The sequence below is a fragment of the Nothoprocta perdicaria genome, unplaced genomic scaffold, assembly GCF_003342845.1.
Source record: "Nothoprocta perdicaria isolate Ctin4 unplaced genomic scaffold, notPer1 scaffold_1, whole genome shotgun sequence".
In the NCBI taxonomy this organism is placed as follows: Eukaryota; Metazoa; Chordata; class Aves; order Tinamiformes; family Tinamidae; genus Nothoprocta; species Nothoprocta perdicaria.
Genome location: NW_020454093.1, coordinates 6,504,613 through 6,524,181, shown reverse-complemented (window position 1 = coordinate 6,524,181; position 19,569 = coordinate 6,504,613). Strand labels below are relative to the sequence as shown.

At 39.2% G+C, this 19,569-nt stretch overlaps 1 protein-coding gene across 1 annotated transcript; it reads right to left on the bottom strand.

Moving 5' to 3' along the window:
• Positions 1 to 1,347: 1,347 nt before the first annotated feature.
• On the bottom strand, positions 1,348 to 19,272 carry TRIM23 (tripartite motif containing 23). The gene is made up of 11 exons (XM_026036977.1): positions 19,171 to 19,272; positions 18,750 to 18,912; positions 12,598 to 12,719; positions 11,668 to 11,946; positions 10,896 to 11,078; positions 10,187 to 10,402; positions 9,263 to 9,397; positions 6,633 to 6,762; positions 6,424 to 6,534; positions 4,858 to 4,982; positions 1,348 to 4,508 (listed from the first exon to the last, which is right to left on the bottom strand). The coding sequence occupies exons 1-11, from the start codon at positions 19,270 to 19,272 to the stop codon at positions 4,329 to 4,331; spliced, it is 1,746 nt and encodes a 581-aa protein (XP_025892762.1). The 3' UTR covers positions 1,348 to 4,328.
• Between the last annotated feature and the right edge of the window lie 297 nt (positions 19,273 to 19,569).

Sequence of the window (19,569 nt, the reverse complement as noted above, 5' to 3'; positions counted from 1 at the left end):
AAATGTGTGGCAAAGGGTAGTGAGCAGTTAAGAGTTCTGAGTCATATCTTGATGCATCTAATATGAGGTTAAATATGTATGTTAGGGCAAAACACTTAGTCTACCTCTGTCCTTTAGAAAGGGGAGCGTATGTTTGACTTCAGTGCTTATGAGGCTGAAAAAGCAGCCATCAGCCACTGGAGTGCCAGGGGAAAAGCTCTCATATAATCAGTACAAAATATAAAACTATAATTTATATTTTAAAGATTGTTTCCTCATTATGTCGACCCTAGCAGCTTGTTTCAAACTCTTTACCTGAAAATTACTTCGACTAAAATATCAGCTCACTTGAGATCATTATTTTAAACTGACATTGTCAGGTGTTCTGAGACAGGCTTCAAGGAAAGCCCAGCCACCTGAACCTGTGGCTAAATATGTTTCTGGACTATGTTGGATAGCTAAGTCTACTCTAAATACAGTAAGTGTAAGTTTGACCAGTTCCATAGTACAAGACTCCAAAGAATACCGATTTGTGATGACGTGATTTATGAAACCCAGTGTTCCAATGACCTCAGCTCACCAGCTTCACAGGACATGGTAAAGGGACTGTGCAGTCGGCGCCTGCTGGCTCACACTTTCCAGCTGATTGTGCAGGGGTTTCTAGTGCCTGCTGCCAGACTGCACCTATAACTAAAACTCGTGACAGTACCTGGCTGGGGGAAGGAGCCTTAGAGCCATAAATAGGAAAATCAAAGAATAAAAATTAAGCTTACTTTTTTAAAGCAATCATTAACCAGCATAAAAGGAGATACTAATTGATTTAGCAAGATAAAGAATTTGCTTGACAAACAGAAAAAAGGTTGAAAACTGAATGAGCCTGAAGTTCAAGACATCCCATCTTTCTTCAAAGCTGAAGGCAGTGCTAGAGCCTGTTAAACTTGCAAATAAAGTGGACAGAAACACAGTAGTGGTTTTAAAAGGTGTATTTCTTTATACTCAGGTTTTTGTTCACATCAACAGAAAAGTTACTAGCACGTGTTGCTTTCCAACTGCCAAACAAGACTAGCAAAATTGCATTAGTAGGCTTAAATTGTACTATTTTAGGATAATATAATCCAATATGCATTTTTCTTCTTACTGTGTCCATATTTGCAAACTATTATATTAACTCAATCACAATGCTGAAGCTGGAAGAGGGACAGACATTCTTCCTCATTATGTAAACATATATATTTCTCTTAAGGTTATGAAGGCCCAAACCTATGGGTCTCAACTCAGAGCTAGTTATGCCAGGGGTACAATAACAGTCTGATGCCCCATGCAGAACTCGGGCTTGGTGTGGAATGATTGTGTAGTACTTATTTCAGCAATAAGAACAGAAGTAGATCAGATTTTCCCCCTGGGCATAATGAAGGGGGAGGCTGTGTTTACAGCTGAGGAAGTGAAAGGAGCCTTGCCAAACTATTACAGTAGGTAGCGGGAGGTTTTTTTCCCTCATGCCATTTCCTGAAAGAAGATACTAATCAAATTATTTCTGTCAAAAGCTGCAATCATTAAGTTTAAGTGAAATAACAGATAGATACAGTGATAAAAAAAATGTGTTTGAAGTTGAAAATTACTCTTAAATGACTTCTAATCAAAAAAAAAGAAGGATAATATTAAAGTTATCCTTTGAAGATTGCAGATATTTTTATTGAAAAACATTAATTTTTCTGGGCAACTAAACTACAGCAGCTTAGGTGTTTTTACTGAAAGAGTCATTTCTTTCCAAAAATCACTACCTACTATCCACACCTATCCCAACAGATCAAAACAAAACCCTCAAGTACCACTCTGGCTGCAGTAAGTTTGAAGGTAACATAAGTAACACTTCATCACTTGATATGGTGCTATTGTTTCAGCTAGGTTAGACTTATCATTTTTGCACCAAGATGCATTAAAGCAAGCCACATCATCACCGAATGCTGTACTCAGGTTCACATGTAAGTCAAAATACTACAGAAAGTTGTTCAGTCTTTCAAATAATCCATGTAGTTAGTAATGTTTGAGTAAAATCCATTTGTGGTAATATTCCAGTTACACATCGCAGAAGTTAGTACACTAAACTAGAAGTTCAACAAAAACGGTGAAACAAGCTCAAATTTACAACCAAAGCAGTTTATATATAGTATTAACTTAAAATACAAACAACTCCTTAGTGTACCTGTCAAAATGTAAGAGTTCACAGATAAACGCAACACTTACTTAGTTTCACAGTTACTTGAAGTCATCTTAAATAAATTCCACTTAAAAAAAAAAACAAAACACTTTAATGGTAGCATTCCACACATGTCACAAGCAATCTGTTTGTGCTCAAAAATATGCACGAGCAAGTATCTTTCTCTGCCCCCAAATGTACTGTTACAAAAAAAGCAAACTGGTCACCTTGAAAATTTTAAGGTTCTAATTAGAACTACAGCTAAGCGTCTGAGAGGCTTGTGTAACCAAAGCTTGAGCCAACTACAACAAAAATCCAGATTCAGGATTTTATAAAGAATGCAAGTCTTTTCTGTTAAAAGTATTCCAGAAAAGCATTTACCACACTTAGCAGAACTTGTTCTTATTTTAAAAATAGAGCTCTGAAAGGACAGTCAGCACTAACTAGATCTGGCACAGCTCTGCAGAACAGGCCAAGCAAATACGCAGGTCAGAGCAGCCAACTGCATCCTGTGCCAGAAGCTGCAGGCTGGCAAGGAGGAACAGTTCTGAGCTGGCCTGGGGCAACAAACCCCCCTCCAGCCACTGTAAACTATGTACAAAAGTTATCAGGTGTTTCCCAAAGGAAGAGTAACTACCGCCTCGCAGTATCTCTGTGCGTCTGCAGACATATGAGCCTATTTCACAAACACCTACTTGAAAGCTTGGTGTGTTTTTCAGCTGCTCTTCAAGTCGTTAGATTTTCTAAGTCTGAAGCTGCATTTAAACCCCAGTTTCAGGAAATTAAACAAGGGAAAGCTATAAGCAACTGCCATTAGCAGGGAGTAGTTACTACAAGTGCTTCCTCTTGAAGGAAAGTGCAAATGTACTAAGCGACTTGTTCATACATTCTGAGCTTTGCCCAATCTATGCTGGTCCCATGCCCTCTCCGGCCTCACAGGTTCTTGCCTCGGCAGGGGCTGCGCCAGGAGACCACACTAGGTGTGCATACCAGACAGATCAACTAACTGCGAGGGAGACAGCACTGAGTCACTCCAGGCTTCTCTAAATTTAAAGAGTGCTACATTCATATTCCTTAGCTTTGTGAATGAGTTGCCTTTAAAAGTAGAGGCATGGAGTGACAGCTCATGTAGATTCTGTTCATTCTTATTGTATCTTCCAAATATAGAAAGCTTCACTCACATTTTACCACCTGCTGTTCTAGACTGTATTTAGTTGCACACTGCTTTTACAACAGGTTATTTAACATTTTAAGACAACTACCTTATTCTGGAAGCATGACCTGTACATAAAAGTAGACCGATAGAGCATAGCTGAACTGATGTTACACCATGCTGCCTCTTTAGGAATATCTTCTAAGCTTCATTGACTTTCCAAGTCAAAACTGAAATCTCTAACTGAATCTCCAAAAACAGAGTATATCCTTAAGCAAACACAAAACACTTCTACCTCAGCAACACTATATTCTGACCCTAAATAATTCAGCACGTGCACACTCTAAAGAACTCTTCCCCAAACATGCACTCCAGCCAGTGTCACAGCCCACTAGCACCAGGACACTGTTCTCCATTCTCAATTGGTCCTCAATAAATGATGCTCCCTTTCCTTCTTGTAAGGAACAGAGAAGCTAATAAATATGAAGGAAATGATATCATCCTCTTGCAGCATATTTGCATGTGATAGTCAATGCCAACTTCAGATGAATCCATTTTTTTAAGCAATAAGACTAGCACCACTTGACTATCCTAAATAGCTTGAGATTAATTTTTAGGATGTCTGCTTGGAAAAGTATTCCTAAATTGCTCAAATTCTCAGCTATGAATTAGCTGTGGTGACCATGTCATGATTAACAGATGAATTCCTAAGGACATATTTATCAGGGAAGAATTATAGCAATCTAATTTCCCCAAAAAGAATTTCAAGGCACCCTTGTAACATGCCCATCACATTACATATGAACGTATCAAATTTCAAAAACACTGTAACAATTGCACAAACTTACTGAATCAAATCTAGGATGAAAGGCTTGTATTTTCCTGTAACCATCAAGTGAAGTCAAGTCCCCTCTTCAAACAGCAGGCCCATCTATAACATCCTAAATCGTGCAAACAAAACCAGGTTAACTACAACCTTAGGTTGCAACTGCTGTGAAACTAAGCCACGTCCAGGACACCAGCAGCCACCAGTTGCCTTGAAAGCCAGTCCAATCCTTCATAAAGTCCCATACCGCTCCTGGCATCACAACCCTGAATGTACCAGCTCCGGCCACAGCAGAGTTTGTGGAGACTCAGCAGTTCTGTAATTTCTTCCACCGAGAGCGCACCTGCTACATCCTGCAGCAGAACCAAATACAAACTCAGTTATTCTTCTGTAGCAGGTTTGAGAGGTTTTGTTTATAATCTATAGCTCAATTTGAGAAGGGCTGCAAGTCACATACATGCTTTTCAAACTGGAAAACCAATCAAGCACTTAAGTATTTACCTGTTTTTCTTTTTTTTAAATCATAAACCAGAAACTGATTGTTGAATGTTTAACAGCTTTAAAGATAAGGAAAAATATCTACATTTTATCCTTCCCACATGCCTGTACCTTACCTGCCATGGAACATTCAGAGCGTTTGAATCTGTTGTACAAGCTAAAGGCAAACAAGTAATTGGGAGAGGAAAAGACACACAGAAGTACCTGCTTATTGGCAAAAATCAAGAGCAAGGCATCCCGCAATTCCTTCTCCGTTAATAATTTTGCAAGTTCGCTGTGTGCTTCGCTGACTCTGTCTCTATGACTGCTGTCAATAACAAATACCACCGCTAAGAAAGAAAAGAAATGAAGTTTTAGGTACTCAAATATAAACACTGGATTGTGGTAGCTTTCAACTAACAGTTTTCTCGTTCTATCCTAGTCTAAATGTAGTGCCTTAGCAGTGCAGTTTCAGCTCGGCAGTATCGAGAAATGTCTTATGTGCCTATCATTTTCAGAAAAACCTAGACTTCAGCCTAAAAAGGAAAAACATACTCAACTTCTAGGCTTCATCTAATATAACTACTTAGGTCTAAAAACAGATTTACCTTGTGTGAAATATCTTGGTTTTAAACCATTTCCTGATCCATTTATGCTCAGACTCCCATATGACTTCTAATTTCACTGAACTGGCTGTAAAACCTGCGGCTTCAGCCAAGCCAGTCATTTCCCTGCTCGTCTCAGACGAGCTTACAGCAGGACTATACAAGCCAGGAAGATTGTAGACTCCTACTAATGAATTGAGAGAGTAGCAAGACATTTCACTGTCCATTATAGCGGGTGACTGAGATGGCAGAGAGACTGCAGTGTTCAGGAAGCAAAACCAGAATACAGGAGTTCAAGTCATCAACTTGGACAGTGTGTGCATGTTGGGCGGGGGCCTCTTTCTACCAAGCTAGTGCTTTAGCTGTGGCCTTGGTTTTGCATAGAATTCCCCTCGAGGCAGGCATGATTCCGTGTTACTGATGTTTACAGGTTAGTTTTAAGAGGACGACAGAAACACCAAATGCAGTTTATATATAATGGATATATTTATATAAAGCTAGAAAGATCTAAAAGGTTAAAGTTTGCAAAGAAAGCATAAAGTGCGAACAAATTGGAATCCTTCAACTAATGTCTGTCATTCTGAAATAATCCAAGTAAATCATTTAATTCGTGTAGAACCCCTTCCTAAACTGGAAAACTATTGTGAAGCATTTACAACAGCACAAATTCCCAGGTCAGTATAATTCAGAATTACATTTTCATAATAAAATACTTTTACTAATAAAATTCACACAACAATACCAAGTCAGAATTCTTCAGAAGTTTTAAGCTGCCAACTAGAGAAGAGAGTATTTTCATTTCAACTGCTATTGAAAGTTGTACCTGACAACACCTGGGAAGCATTACTTATTGCTGCAGGAACTACTAGCATGTTGCACCTTGTCTGTTGTTAGCTGAAATCAGTTTAACAGATTCTATTTCTGTTCAGCTCCATGAACCGTCCAATGGATTTATAAAGACTTCAGCAGTCACTACAACTAATTCAACACCACTACAACTAAGGGGATTAAAATATCTCACACCATGAATCTAGCAGCTGTATGGTGCTGTATAGCAATGATTCTCTGCAGTTATAAATTATTTCTGGTAATAATGGTTTTAAGCAAGTTAGCAATAAGTTGTATTTTGTTTTTTAGCTTGTATTTTAAGATGATTTAAAGAGATTCAAAGTTGTGTTAATCTTACCTTGTGTATTGAGATAATAATGCTTCCACAATGGCCTCAATTTGTGCTTTCCTCCTACATCCCAAATAGTAAACTTCAAATTTTTATATTCTACTGTTTCAACATTGAAACCTAAAATAAAAATATTCAGGTTTTATAGTCTTATTCTCTATGAGCACGAAATAATCAAATGCTCAGAAAACCATTACGTTTAAGTCATTACTACTAACCTATTGTTGGAATTGGCTGCATGAATTCATCTTGCTTCAACTTGAACAAAATAGTTGTTTTGCCAGCTCCATCCAATCCCAAAGTGACAACCCGAATCTCCATTTTTGGTCCAATATGCACCCTGTTGTCCTGGGAGAACCGGGATACACAAAGTGAGAGCAAGGTTAGGAAAACAAATACATTCCAGGACACAGAACATCTCATCACTATTTGTAAAGTGATGAAATGCATTGATTCCAAAGGTAGAGGTCACCACCACTTGACAATCATCACCATGAAGAACAAGCCACAATATCCAATTATTTCTACAGTATATCTGTAACTTCTGCACATTTTATTTTCTACAAAACCATCTATCCACTCATGCTAGTATATCTATACTTAAAATTTCAAATCTTGTATCATTCTCAGTCCAAATCCCCTGACAAGCTGTTCACAGCAATGAGCAAGGACTCTCTGACCAGAAAATTGCCCGCTGATTTTGGAGCTTTTACACCAAGTTTTGTTGCAGCATCAATGCCCACACCCAGAGAATTATTTTTAGCAGGAAGCTCCATAACTCCGTCTCTTCACCAGAAGCCATTCCCAATCCTTTAGCACATTAGAGCAACATCAGCACCAAGCAGTAACTTAAAGTAGTGTTAAAAAACAAACAGTAACGTGTTGGTGGCAAGGAGAATCCATTTTGTATTTGTACTCAATGGATCATTATTCATCAGGTTACCTAGAGTACTGAATGTGCTGAGGACAAAAGGATCAAGTGGCATTACTAATGTAAAACACCAAAAAAATAAAACTTAAGACAAACGTATGTGTATCCCAGAAATGTGTCAAGTACTCAGAAATATTTTCATAAGGAATGAGTTGAAAGCAGACCCCTGTCACATTACATTTGTTTTTACTGCAAGATCTGGAGGTTTGGGGCATCATTGTGCTGGGCAACACATAAAAAGTCTGTTTACTCCATCCATTTTTTTCTTTCTTTTTGTGTTAGAAACACTATTTCTTGAGGGCAAAATACTGCAACTTATCTTGGTCCAAAACCACTGAGCATCAATGTGATGTTCAACTAGACATCCACATCCTGTGACCTGCAACACACACACAGGATTCACTTATACAGCCAGACAGATGCCATCATCATCCCAGATCAACTCTTTATTCTTCCCTCTGCAACAGAGCAAGCAGGAAACTGCTCAAATGCTCACTATAGCTTAAATCAGTGTCCTTAGGCTACTGCTATGTCCATAGGCAGTTCTTGTAATAGGATCTTGAGAAATGACAAGAAGCAGGGGAAAACTGAGAAGGGGAAAAAAAAAAAAAAAAAAAGATACAAACATAGCAATGTAAAAAGACCTGAAAAAAAGCCTTTGTGTAGAAGGCAAGCTTTAAGTTTCATATCAAAAGGAACACAAAAGGAAAAGAGGGACTGAAGAAATAGTTTTCACCCTTTCTTTTTTCACCCCCATGACTACTGCTATTTCTGTGAAAAGTGACATTTGCTTTGGCACCTTTGAAACATCAAATCTGGGTTTCGCATGACTTGGTGAGAATCCCAGTCTGTCACAGGACAGAGCAATAGATGCCTCATTTCTTTCCCAGGAATGCTGAAATGAGGAAAGGCATTTGAAGACTTCTGAGTACCCTGAGCCAGGACCTATTTCAGGTCTCCTACTGTAGCCAAGCTGGCTACAACCCTCTCTTCCCAAACGCTCACAAATTTCTGATAGGGGTTCTCTGATTTAGATTAACAGCTTCTAGGGAAAGAAATAGGTAAGGAGCAAGAGGGGGACACTCTATTATGCAAGTCTCAGTCCTTTGAAATCGCACCAGTCAGCTCCTGAATATGCAAGGTGTAACATCTTTTGCAAAAGCTGCACCTCCTGCTTCACATATGCAACAGCACTTAAGATTTAAGCAAGGGTTGCAGACAGATGTCTCCTGCACCCAGCTATCTCTTGCCTCTATTCTGAATGAGGGAAGGAGGGTCAGAGGTGAAAATACTGCACTGATAGATCTGTTGACTGAAAGCTCCACCTTCTGCTTGAAACAAATAAAGAAGTAATTACGTAAGAATTAAAACATACTGAAGTTACACAATAAAGTATTCAGCAGAAATTAAATTTCTCATACCACACTGCTGAAACATGTGCATCCCTAAAGTAGACTGAAAGACAAGATGTAGGCATTTAAGAACACTAATTATTAATTAGTCTCAGAACAGATAATTAAGAACAGCAATTAGTGATGAATCTGGAGAAAAGCTGCACAATGGAAATCATACATATTAATTCTGAATTGCTTTACTGCAAAAGCAATGGAATCCTAAGAAAGCTTCGCCACACGCAAAAGGACATGGCATGAAAACCTGTATCAGAAAGTCACGTAGGACACAGATGTTGATAGCAATGCTAATAATACTGGAACCTAATCCATACGACAGCATTAATTTCCTATAGGAAAAACATCAGTAGAAGTACTTATATCCTCAGTTTCACCACAGTAATAATAGATTCTCATCAAGTGTTAAGGCACTGTGGCTGTAACTAATAGTCAACTTGGTATGTTTAAATGATATTTGGAACTTCATAAAGTGACATAAAGTATGTTCTCACAAGATTAAGGATACCTTTGTAAAGGTGACAGGAATGCTAGCATCCAGCTGGATGTGATCTGCCAGTTCCGTAAATTGCTGCTGCTGTTTTTGTAACGTCTCTAGCAGTCTTGTAATTTCCTGTTTGGCCAACACTACTCTGCAGTCATCCTAAACACACAAAAAGAAAAGGATTCCCTCCCATCAGTAACTTACTGTGTATGATCAAAACCAAAACAAACGCGGTGTCTGGAAATAAAACATTTCAACTATTCCTGTCAAGGAAAATTAGCCTTTACAAAAAATGCTATTTAAATCAAATGTGATTCTGCCTTAATACTAGCAAATCTGAATGTCTATTTCACTAAGTAACCAAATGCTAGTACTAAATAAATTTCTAAAATGTATAACACATTAATAACTTGACAAATTATTTACTGCTTGCTGCACATACTGTTTACTTTTTGCCGAAGTGAGGGAATAATGGATCAACCTGGTACTATCAAATAGCCACTTTCTTCACATGTTTAATAAAATATTAACTATCCAGACAGCAAGACCTACAGAGAGCTATTTAGTCTGTAAACATTCTTCTGTATCAGTGTTACATAAAAACATTTTCAAACATTTGTACCAGTAACTGTAAAATCCCTCTCATAAGTATTGTAGGGTTTTTTGCGTCCATTTATCTCTTTCTTCCAACTCACCCCATGATGAACTAGATGTTACTCCAGAGTACTGCAGGTACATAATCATGCTGTAGCTACAGTACTTCCAGGAATGGGAAAACTTGATACCACTGTACTGGTTAGGTCATTCACGCATAACAAACACTCCATAGTGTATCGTTGTTTTAAATATTATAAAAGAAACAAGAGCGCAGAAAACTTTTTTTTTTTTTTAATGTTATGGCCTAAACTTAACATTTCTCCTGCCCCATGTTACGGCTTGCCTGCCTACCTGCTGTAAAGTCTTTTCACAATGAAGGCAAGCTGTTGAAACCTGTGACAACAAGATGGTCATGTCTTCTTGCTGCTGTCTAAGCCAGATCAACTTCTCCCTCACATGAGCGTCAACAACACTCAGAGCCATCTCCTCCTGACGGCAAAGGGTTTCGTGAAGATCAGAAAAATAGGCCCGGACACACGAGCGAGCATTCTCCGCAGTCCCCGGCACCTACAGTTGTGAGATCAACAGGAAATGCCAAGGATGACAGCTGATGCCACAAATACAATATTTTGCATTTTATTCCAATTTCTAACTCACACTCACATCTGGTTGGCTAGCCTGCATTTCAAGTTTCAGTTGCACAGAGCCTCTTAACAGCCCCAAGCCCAAGATAATTTGCAATTATATAACCTCCTACTGCATCTGTTTTCACACAGACAAAACCATACTGTGGTGAAATACAAGTTCCTCTTCCATTTATGATCTTAAGCCTCAGCATTGAGGTATGTCAAGTATGTTCAAATTCCATTGACTTTGTAAAGATAACGTCTTTTCCTCATACAAAATATAAATGTAATTTGCAAAGAACTTCCTTAAATGACACACTCAGTAGTCAAAATTTACTGCTCTGAAAAGTCTACATTTGTGACAAGCTTAAACAAAACAAAATGCAAGCTACTATAAGAAACAGAAAACTTGCAGGAAAGAAAAAAAAGCATACATGTTCAGTATGGGCCATTCCAACTCCATCTTCAACTATTTGTTCTCCTCCTTCTATTTGCTGAACAATTCCAACTAATTTCCTGGAGTAATCCGAGATTTCTTCTGTGAAAGTTCTTATGCAGTGGGCCATGTCTAAAATGGATGCACGAATCTGGTTTGCCTCTGGCTCCAAGACTGAATGCTATTAATTGAAAGTAACATGTCAAAGTCCAAAACAACCACCTTCCATAATCATCCCATTTTACAATACATATAGTAAGGGGAAGGAAAAAAAGTATGTGTGTATACCTACATATTTAGAAGAAAAGTACAATTTTAAAACAAATCGAAAGTTAAAACACATTAACCTTATTACATTGAGACTAAAGATAGCAATCTAGCAATTACACAAGTGAACACGCTATTTCCCATAATCACATCTAAAAGATGGTTGGACTGTACCAGGTTGGGTAAATTTAGTATTTGCTTGGTAAATAACAATTATAAGAACTGCTGACACAGCACAGCGACCTTCAGAACGGCCTCAGATAAAGGCCCTTTCCATCTTGGCATACAAATAACCATACTGTGGTCGCAGGAACAATTTCTCCTCCCTGCATTTTTACCAGAGCAGTTAACTGAAAAGTATGATAAAGAAATGAACAACATGAAGTTATTTCCAAAAAGATGCAAACATCTACCCTCTTTCCTCATCTTCTGCACTTAAATTTCTAAGTATTATTTATGTAAGCTACCCCATGACACGACAATAAACTCATCTGAAGCAGTACCTTGTGACCTTGATGCTTCCCATATTCTTTGCAGACGCAGCACATGAGGGGACTAGCCTGGCAGCCCTCCTCCAAGCAAACAAACTCAATGGCGTGCACTTGGTGCTGGGAGCACATGGTCTTCTCATGGGGCTTGTCGGCAAGGGGCACCCGCCGGTGCTTCGCCAGGGTCTTGGTGGAGTGTGTCAGCTGGGAGCAGTCTGCACACAGGTGCGTGGCGCACACAGTGCAGTACACAGATGCAACGTGGGCTTCGTCCTCATCGCAGCGGACGATACACTGACAGCAAGAAAAAAAATGGAAAACTGAAACTGTTCTCCAATTCCAGTAACTGGGAAAAAGTCACGGAAGTTAACACCACCATAAACCTAACAAGTAGACTTCTCTTAAAAGCTGAATGCTAATAAATATTGAGAACACTTCCAAAGCTTGCTTTTATTTTTTTCATCAAATTCAAAAAACAAACAAAAGAATTGTCTGCTTTACAATAAACTCCAAAGATTTCTTCTGGAAGGGTCCAGAGATTCCATAGATCCAAACTTCAGTAGAAGTTCCAGGCGTAAAGCATTCAAGCTCTAGAAACTACCTTTTATACATACATCATAGAAAGAAATCATGAGGTTACAGAAAGACAAATAAGTCCTAAAGACAAAATTCTGCTTCTAGAATGACAGCCCACAATAGTCTTTTCACAGTAGTTGCTAATAGTAAAATGATTAAATGAGCCAGTTTTAATAACTATTTCCTATCACATGATATAGTCAAAGACCGAAGAAAAGCAACACTCGGGAAAGACCTGATTTCAAATGCCTAGGAAGAACTTCGCATTTGATACGGAATTGGAATTCATTTTTATTACACTAAAAACAGAATCGTCACATCTAAATATACATTTCAAGCAGAGTAATTAACTTGTCTTTCAATTAGTACCTCTCCAGATAGGCCAATAGCTTCTTCTGTTGTCCCACACTGCCCAGCAGGTCCATTCTGCAGTCGTTCCAACAGTTCCAACAAAGCAAAGTTCTTTTTCAAGCCCCAGACACCAGAGTCTCCTGTTTTAATGAAGTAGTAGATTAAATGGGAGAAGATGAAAAATTCCAAGCAAATACTGTCATAAGAGGCTCCACAAACCTAAGATTCTGACAATCTAATAAAGACGACAGAAAAATGGAGCGAGTTGTAACTACTGTTCTAGCTACAGAAGTTCACACTACCTTTCCATTCTTTACCTTTTCTTCTTTCCACCATGGAACTACTTAATATTTACATAGGTTTTACATAGGTTACGTAGGTTTTCCCTACTGAAGGGTTACCATTATGATTCATAAATTAAAAAAACAACACTTGTTAAATAATCTGCAATAACAACATCCTACTACAGACTGTAAGGAAGATCTTAAAAAATATATGCCAACGTAAATATGTAAACTATATGTCTTTAATATATTCATGAACCTATGTACCATGAACATTTCTACTGTGCCATCAGTAATTATGCAGAACTCACACTGACAAACCTTACATTCCCTAAACACAAGATGCAACATCTATAACAGATCTCAGCCTAGAAAAACACAAAATAAAAGCTAAAAAATATTCAGAAAGGGAGACTCACAGAGAATACGTATAATGAAAAAGAAACTCATGAAAAAGAAAGCAGTAGTCTATGTCTATTTCATTCTCATTTTGCCCAGCTTACATTCCAGGCACATGAAGTTACCTGATGAGAATTAAAAACAAATTCCATACCCATGACTGCTACTAAACATTGTAGACACACACTGTTTAGCATATGTACAAGAACCTGAACACTGAAGTGATTATTTCTCATCTTTAACTTTATGGTTATGATTTTTTTTAATTAAAAAAAAAATTAAAACACTTTTTGTTGGGTATAAGTGCCTCAAAGATAATTATATTTGAGTACTGGCTCAGTTTTCAATCATTCTCTTAGCCTCTATATAGAAAATATCTAGGCCCTCTCTCTCAGAGAGCATGCTATATAAAGAAAAGGGGCTCTATATAATTAGAACGCTGACCAAAGATTTCCTCAAAGGGCCAAGCCTGCCATCTTCAAGGACAGAGCATACAGAACCTGATATCTTCCTGAATTTACAAGGAATAGTTATATTTGATCAACTGCAACAGGCCAACTACTATTGTTAAATGACAGTTAAGTTTTGAAAACAAAGGAAGATTAATTACAGCTAGACAATCTGAGAATACGGAGGATGTGCTTTTATGGACCTTAGCGCTGAAGTCATCAGGAGTTTCTAGAACGAGCGTCACTTAATTCAGGGGCAGGTCAGCTTTTAAAGTTGTCCAAACTATATCCCTACCTCTGCATATTTTGGAGCCAGTTTAAGTCCTAAGCAAGAAGGTCATTCACAAACAGCATCAACACATGCCAACCCAGCTACAGACTGCAATTATTTGTGACTCCTAATTTGCAGCAGACATAAAATACATAAGCTCTTCCTCCAGTCCCAACACTATGATCAACTCAAAGGACCTCTCTGCTGTCTCCATATGGATTCTACTATGACCAGTTCACCAGAATTCATGAAACAGTCCACACTCAATCTCCAAACATCCCATTTTTCTATGAATTAACAGTTAACCCATAAATGCCTGTGCGTTTTTGTAACAAATTTTCCAAGACTCTTGAAGCCAGAGCTGAGAAAATAAACTCAATAAATTATATGCAAAATGACTGGTCTATTCCAGTTTATCCTAATGCAAACTATTTGTTATTCTAAGCTTCGTCTAAATGCTTGAATAGAACGTGTCTTTTGTGTACTGAAGAAAAAAAGCTCTCCTCCATGAAGAACCCCACTTTTACAACTGCACTTGCCTCTCTAACATACTTACTGGAATGTACATTAAGCTGTGAACCTCAGGAATTAAAAAAGGATGTTAAATGTCAGGGGGCTCAACATGAACAATATCACCAGTAGTGCCTGGGGTATTGACCTACGAGCATAAGAAGCTACCCAGAAGTATCTTTTTGTATTTAAACAGAAACTGTATTAAATTTGAAAGCGTTTAATATATTTTACTACTCAACTCTTGATTTGTGTTAATCAGACACAGGAGCTGCAGTTTGCTGGTAGTGTGTAGTGCAGCACTACCTGGATAAAACTGCATTTGTGTACTGCCTCTGAGATTCAGCTATTTGCTTTGTGCTTGTGTGAACATACCAGTTTAAGAATGAGAGGCAAGCCACTCATCACTACACTTCTGTTATTTAGTAAAGCCAAGATAGAAAAAAATACACAGAATAGTATTATTGAACTCAAGTGACTGCTTTATTCCATTTATGTTTTGCTTCAAGCATCAAGTGGAAGACATAATTTTAGGACACAATGCCAGACCCAGTGAAAGGTTGAGCTGCCTCTCACACTTTAGGCAGGAATGACTCGCAGAATGAAAGCTGAAACTAGGGACTGGCTCCAAAGCATCTCTGAAAATTCTTGACTTTTTCAGACTGTATCTGCTGTCTCACAAGAGAGAATCAGATATGAACTTGCAGAAATTACATCCCACACATTTTCCCCAAAGGAAAGACCAAGTTATAGTTTGTATTCTCCCTTGCTGATTCTCTTGAGAGTTGTATTATCATCTCCTGCATCATGTTGCACTGTGGCGGCCTGAAAACAACAGGTCCTCTGCATCTTTCTGAAATTCTGATGCCATCTCACCCATCCTGTACAGATCTTAAGCCTTTCTTCAGTGCCATGCTGTCATACTCACCATTCAATGCATCAAAATGTAAGAGTGAAAGTACAGTCCCAAAGGAAGCACCAGACACCATTTACTGTGAGCAGCAGACAGTTAATAGAAATAGAAATGAGTATCCACAGTCCTCAGCACAGTACATACAGCAAGACAATCATCAGCATTTTCATAGTTCTAAGAAAATGGCTCTCTCCAGCTCTCACACAAGTCTGGATTTGCAGCACGCACATGCAGCCTGTTAGGAAGGGGCTCTAATTACAGATACTTCTTGTGTGTGTGTGTGTGTGTGTGTGTGTGTGTGTGTGTGTGTGTATTCTTTTTATTGTTATTATTATTTAAAAGAGCTTTAGCCTTCCTCTCAGGGTCAGCATTCCTCATGTCACAGAGAAAGGAAGTCATTCCTTTCGACTTCCTTTATTTGACTTGCTTTACAAGTCGAATAAATATAGGATACAATATAGGACACAATATCTATTTTTGGAAATTAGATATGTTAGAAGTTTGTAAATGAGACTTGAAATTGCCAACTCTGCATCTAGATGACTGACCCTAATTCCCACGAAGAAAAGTACAGAAACCAAATTAGGCAGCTCCCTTCTATAGCTTTCAGAGCAGCACCAGTCCACAGCAGAATGACTGTTTGCACAAGCTTCAGTTACTACAGTACACAAGACATACACCAATATAATGCCTACTGGTACTGTCTCTCTCCCGACAACTTTCTTTTTATTATATATGCAAAAATTTGGTAATACATATTACAGATAATCTGCACACTTGATTTTAGGCAAAGATGAAGAACAGCCAAAGCTTACAAGCATGTTTCTCACTAAACTGCTAAAATATAGTTTATAATCAGTAAGCACCCTATTATACACACATTGCCATATAGAGGGTCACATCTCATTTCACTGAGAACTACCATTAAGTTTATGTAATTGAAAAAAATCACTTTTCCTCTTTTTACACTAAAAGCATTATAAAATTGCATCCTTAAAATGGATACTTTCAACCAGCTGACCAAGTATTTCTTTTATGCTAAAAATGTGCAAATAGATTTGTTTTATCTCTGTAGACCTCAGTTCGAATCCTGCTTAGGTCACAAGTACAGAAGAGCCTAGTGAGCTCATCCTTGCACCCAGAAGGAACATTTGTATCTCTTACAAAACCACTACACATTCTCTCTGTCTCTCTTCTAAAATGAGGCCAAGATGAAAAGCAGGAAGCATGTCAGCCAGAAATGCGAGCACAACAGAGCTGTGTCATGATATTAAGGCCAACTGCAGCCAGTAATGTCATTTTCAAAAGCGCTTCACTTGTCTGGGAAAAGACTACAAGTTATACAAAATTAGGTATGAAAAGCACAACTTGTATGAACAGAGAGAAGAAAGCAAAAGATACATCATCTTGCATGATGTTTCAATATTTTCCCTTAGCACTATGAAAAAAACACAAGATAGAAAAAATAGTAATGGGATGTGTTCCACAAAGGCTGTCAAAGCTTGCAGGTGCCAGCTTGCCGATGCATGTTCTAATGATAATAACTAGCAGAGAAGAGTTCCAGCTTGATAACATATTTGCTGGCAGGCAACAGGGACGGAGACAGGCAAACAAACAAACAAACAAAAACAAAAAAACTACTGTTCAAGGCTGCCTTAGAAGTGCTGCTCTGAGGTGAAAACCCTGAGTTTCCAAAGCTACTACATGTAGCAATATCCTTTTCTATGTGTTCCCTGGTTTAGGTATTTTGAGAGAAACTAACCTACCCTACAGAAAGGGGAGAAGTAAAACCTGGTAACAAGAGATGATTCATCTTCTTCTCCCTAACTGGAATACTTCAAGTAAAGATTGACAGTATTTTTTTTTTTCTAAAGAGACTGTTCTATTGAAATATACTAGTTATCAACAACATCATACAAAGTTAATGACTTTGAAAGTTTGAGAATACCCCAATTAAAGAAAAGCTTTGCCTTTACATTTTTCCCCCAGTGAAGAATCCTAATCCAGTTGAAGATAACCATTAGATAGTTCACATATCTCCAGTGTTTACATACTCATTTAAAATTTTCCCTAAGAAGATTAGTCATAAGAATACTTCATTAAAGAACACCTCAAAAATTACATTTAGTCTACTCTAGAAAGTAAAATTGCTTGGGCAAATTTTAGCCTTACCTATTAATTATGAAATGTTTTCTCTGAAAGCAACATTTTATTGGCAATTAGATTTTTTGCTAAACAAGTTAGTAAAGCATTGGCAGTTTTCACCTACAGGCCCTGTATTTCTCGAAGTCCTCATTGATGAACTATTTCTTTTTCCTGCCTTCCCAGTTATCCATGTATAGGCCAGGAAAGTTAAAAGAAGTGCTTTCACATCAACCCTCAAGTTTACCTTTTGGGAAGTTTCTGAGATTTCCTTCTTAAAATTTGGATATGTATGGTATTCAGAGATTTAATGATAAACGAAAAGTAGCAAGTTTACCCACTGAATTCACAAGATTATCAACTAGGAGTAGCCTACAAAAGAATCTATTGTTATTGCTTAAGCATTTTGGTTCAATCCAGGTAGCTTTATGCCATGATTTTATAGCCTCTCCTTCAAAAAAAAAAAAAAAAAAAGTCTCCTTAACCTAATCCTATAATATAGGCAGAAATTTTAAGTAGCTGCCTGAGACTGTCTCATTAAAAACAGAAAACCAATTACAGGAATCAGGAAAACGGAGCTGGTTTCTTTGGTTTCCTCACAGGTTGACATTCAAACAGGGTGAGCAAAAATCCTTAGAAAAAGGCCTGGAGTTGCTCTACTTTTCACCAAGCTTTAACCCTCAGCCAAACAGAGCCAAAATCTCCATGAAGTTAAATAACATTAAGTATTAGCTAATAACAAGATGCACATGGCAGGGGCCATAACAAGATGTACTCACAGAATATCTCACTGCTATATGCTGGATACAATACTTTTTAAAGGTACCTGCTGAGATTTGCAGTGGCTATGACCCCCTGGCCCAAAGGATCAGTTAGAACACACAGAAGCAGTTTTACCTTTGAGCTATTTTGCTAGTTTTCTACTTATCAGCTTTTTTGATCAACTAGTTCTAGAACCTTGACCTACAAGCAAGTTTTAAGGCACAAAAGTTGTCTTTTCTCCTCCATGTCTTCTCAGGTCTTAGCCTAGCTTAGTAATATTCCACTTTTTCTTCCATCAGAAGTATCTCAGCATAAGTTGAAGATATATTGGATGTTCTCATAAAGCTTTGATCTTGTTAAATCTGTTACTGAGTTAACAGTTAAATCTGTTAGTTTACCTTTATTTATTTTTTTAAAGTTTTAGAACTACATTTTCTTACCCAGTTCAGTAACTTGTCGATCAAAAGGACAGCGGACTGCTCTACCGTGAAGGGGGAGCCGGGTCAGACAGTCATGGCAGACCGTGTGGCCACACAGAAGCAGCCGGGGAACTTTGTCACCTTGCAAAGAAAACACATCTTCGCAGACTCCGCACTCAAGAACCTACAATTCACGAAGGGACTGCATCAGCTCCCAAACTGACCGAAGTCAAGGTTCCTAGAAAACACACTGCAACGCCAGTAATGTATTTTATGACATCTCGTGCCACCCTCCCGGGGCCGCCCCAAAGCCCTCCCGGGCCCTCACCCTCACCCACGCCTGCTGGCGACGCTCCCGCCGCGGACTCGAGGCCGCTCAGAGCGGGCACTCCCCACTCCCGCCGCCGCGGCCGGGATGGAACGGGAATGGAGCCCTTCTCACCTTCACGGCGGCGCCCACCGGCCCCCTGCCGCTGCCGCCGGGCCCCCGAGCAGCGTCCGCCGCCGCGCCGGCCCCGGCCCTGTTTACACCGAGCGCCGCCATCGCTGCGAGGGCGGAGCCCCGCGCACACCGGCAGGAAGGGGCGGGCGGCAGCGCGCCGGCCCCAGCGGCGGGAGCTGCGCATGCGCCTCGCGCCCCGCCTCTGCGCCCCGCCCCGGAGAACGGACGTTCCCGTCGTGCCGCGCGGCGCTGCTCTCCCAGTCCGTGAGGACTGCAAGACCCAGCATGCACTGCGCCGGTTCCCTCGGAGAGGACGCTGCGCGCGTGCCGTAGGCGGTGCGCGGCAGCGGTCGCGCAATGCATTCTGGGCACTGTAGTTCCGCCAGCTGGCGCGGGGCG

What these genes read in the sequence shown, in the direction of transcription:
- TRIM23 (XM_026036977.1), bottom strand. Translation starts at nt 19,272, where the DNA reads ATGGCGGCGCTCGGTGTAAACAGGGCCGGGGCCGGCGCGGCGGCGGAC. An exon ending in CTATTGGCCTATCTGGAGAG is followed by an intron (nt 11,947 to 12,597) that starts GTACTAATTGAA and finishes TCTTGCTGTCAG; the next exon opens with TGTATCGTCCGCTGCGATGA. An exon ending in TTATTATCTCAATACACAAG is followed by an intron (nt 4,983 to 6,423) that starts GTAAGATTAACA and finishes TTTCTTTCTTAG; the next exon opens with CGGTGGTATTTGTTATTGAC.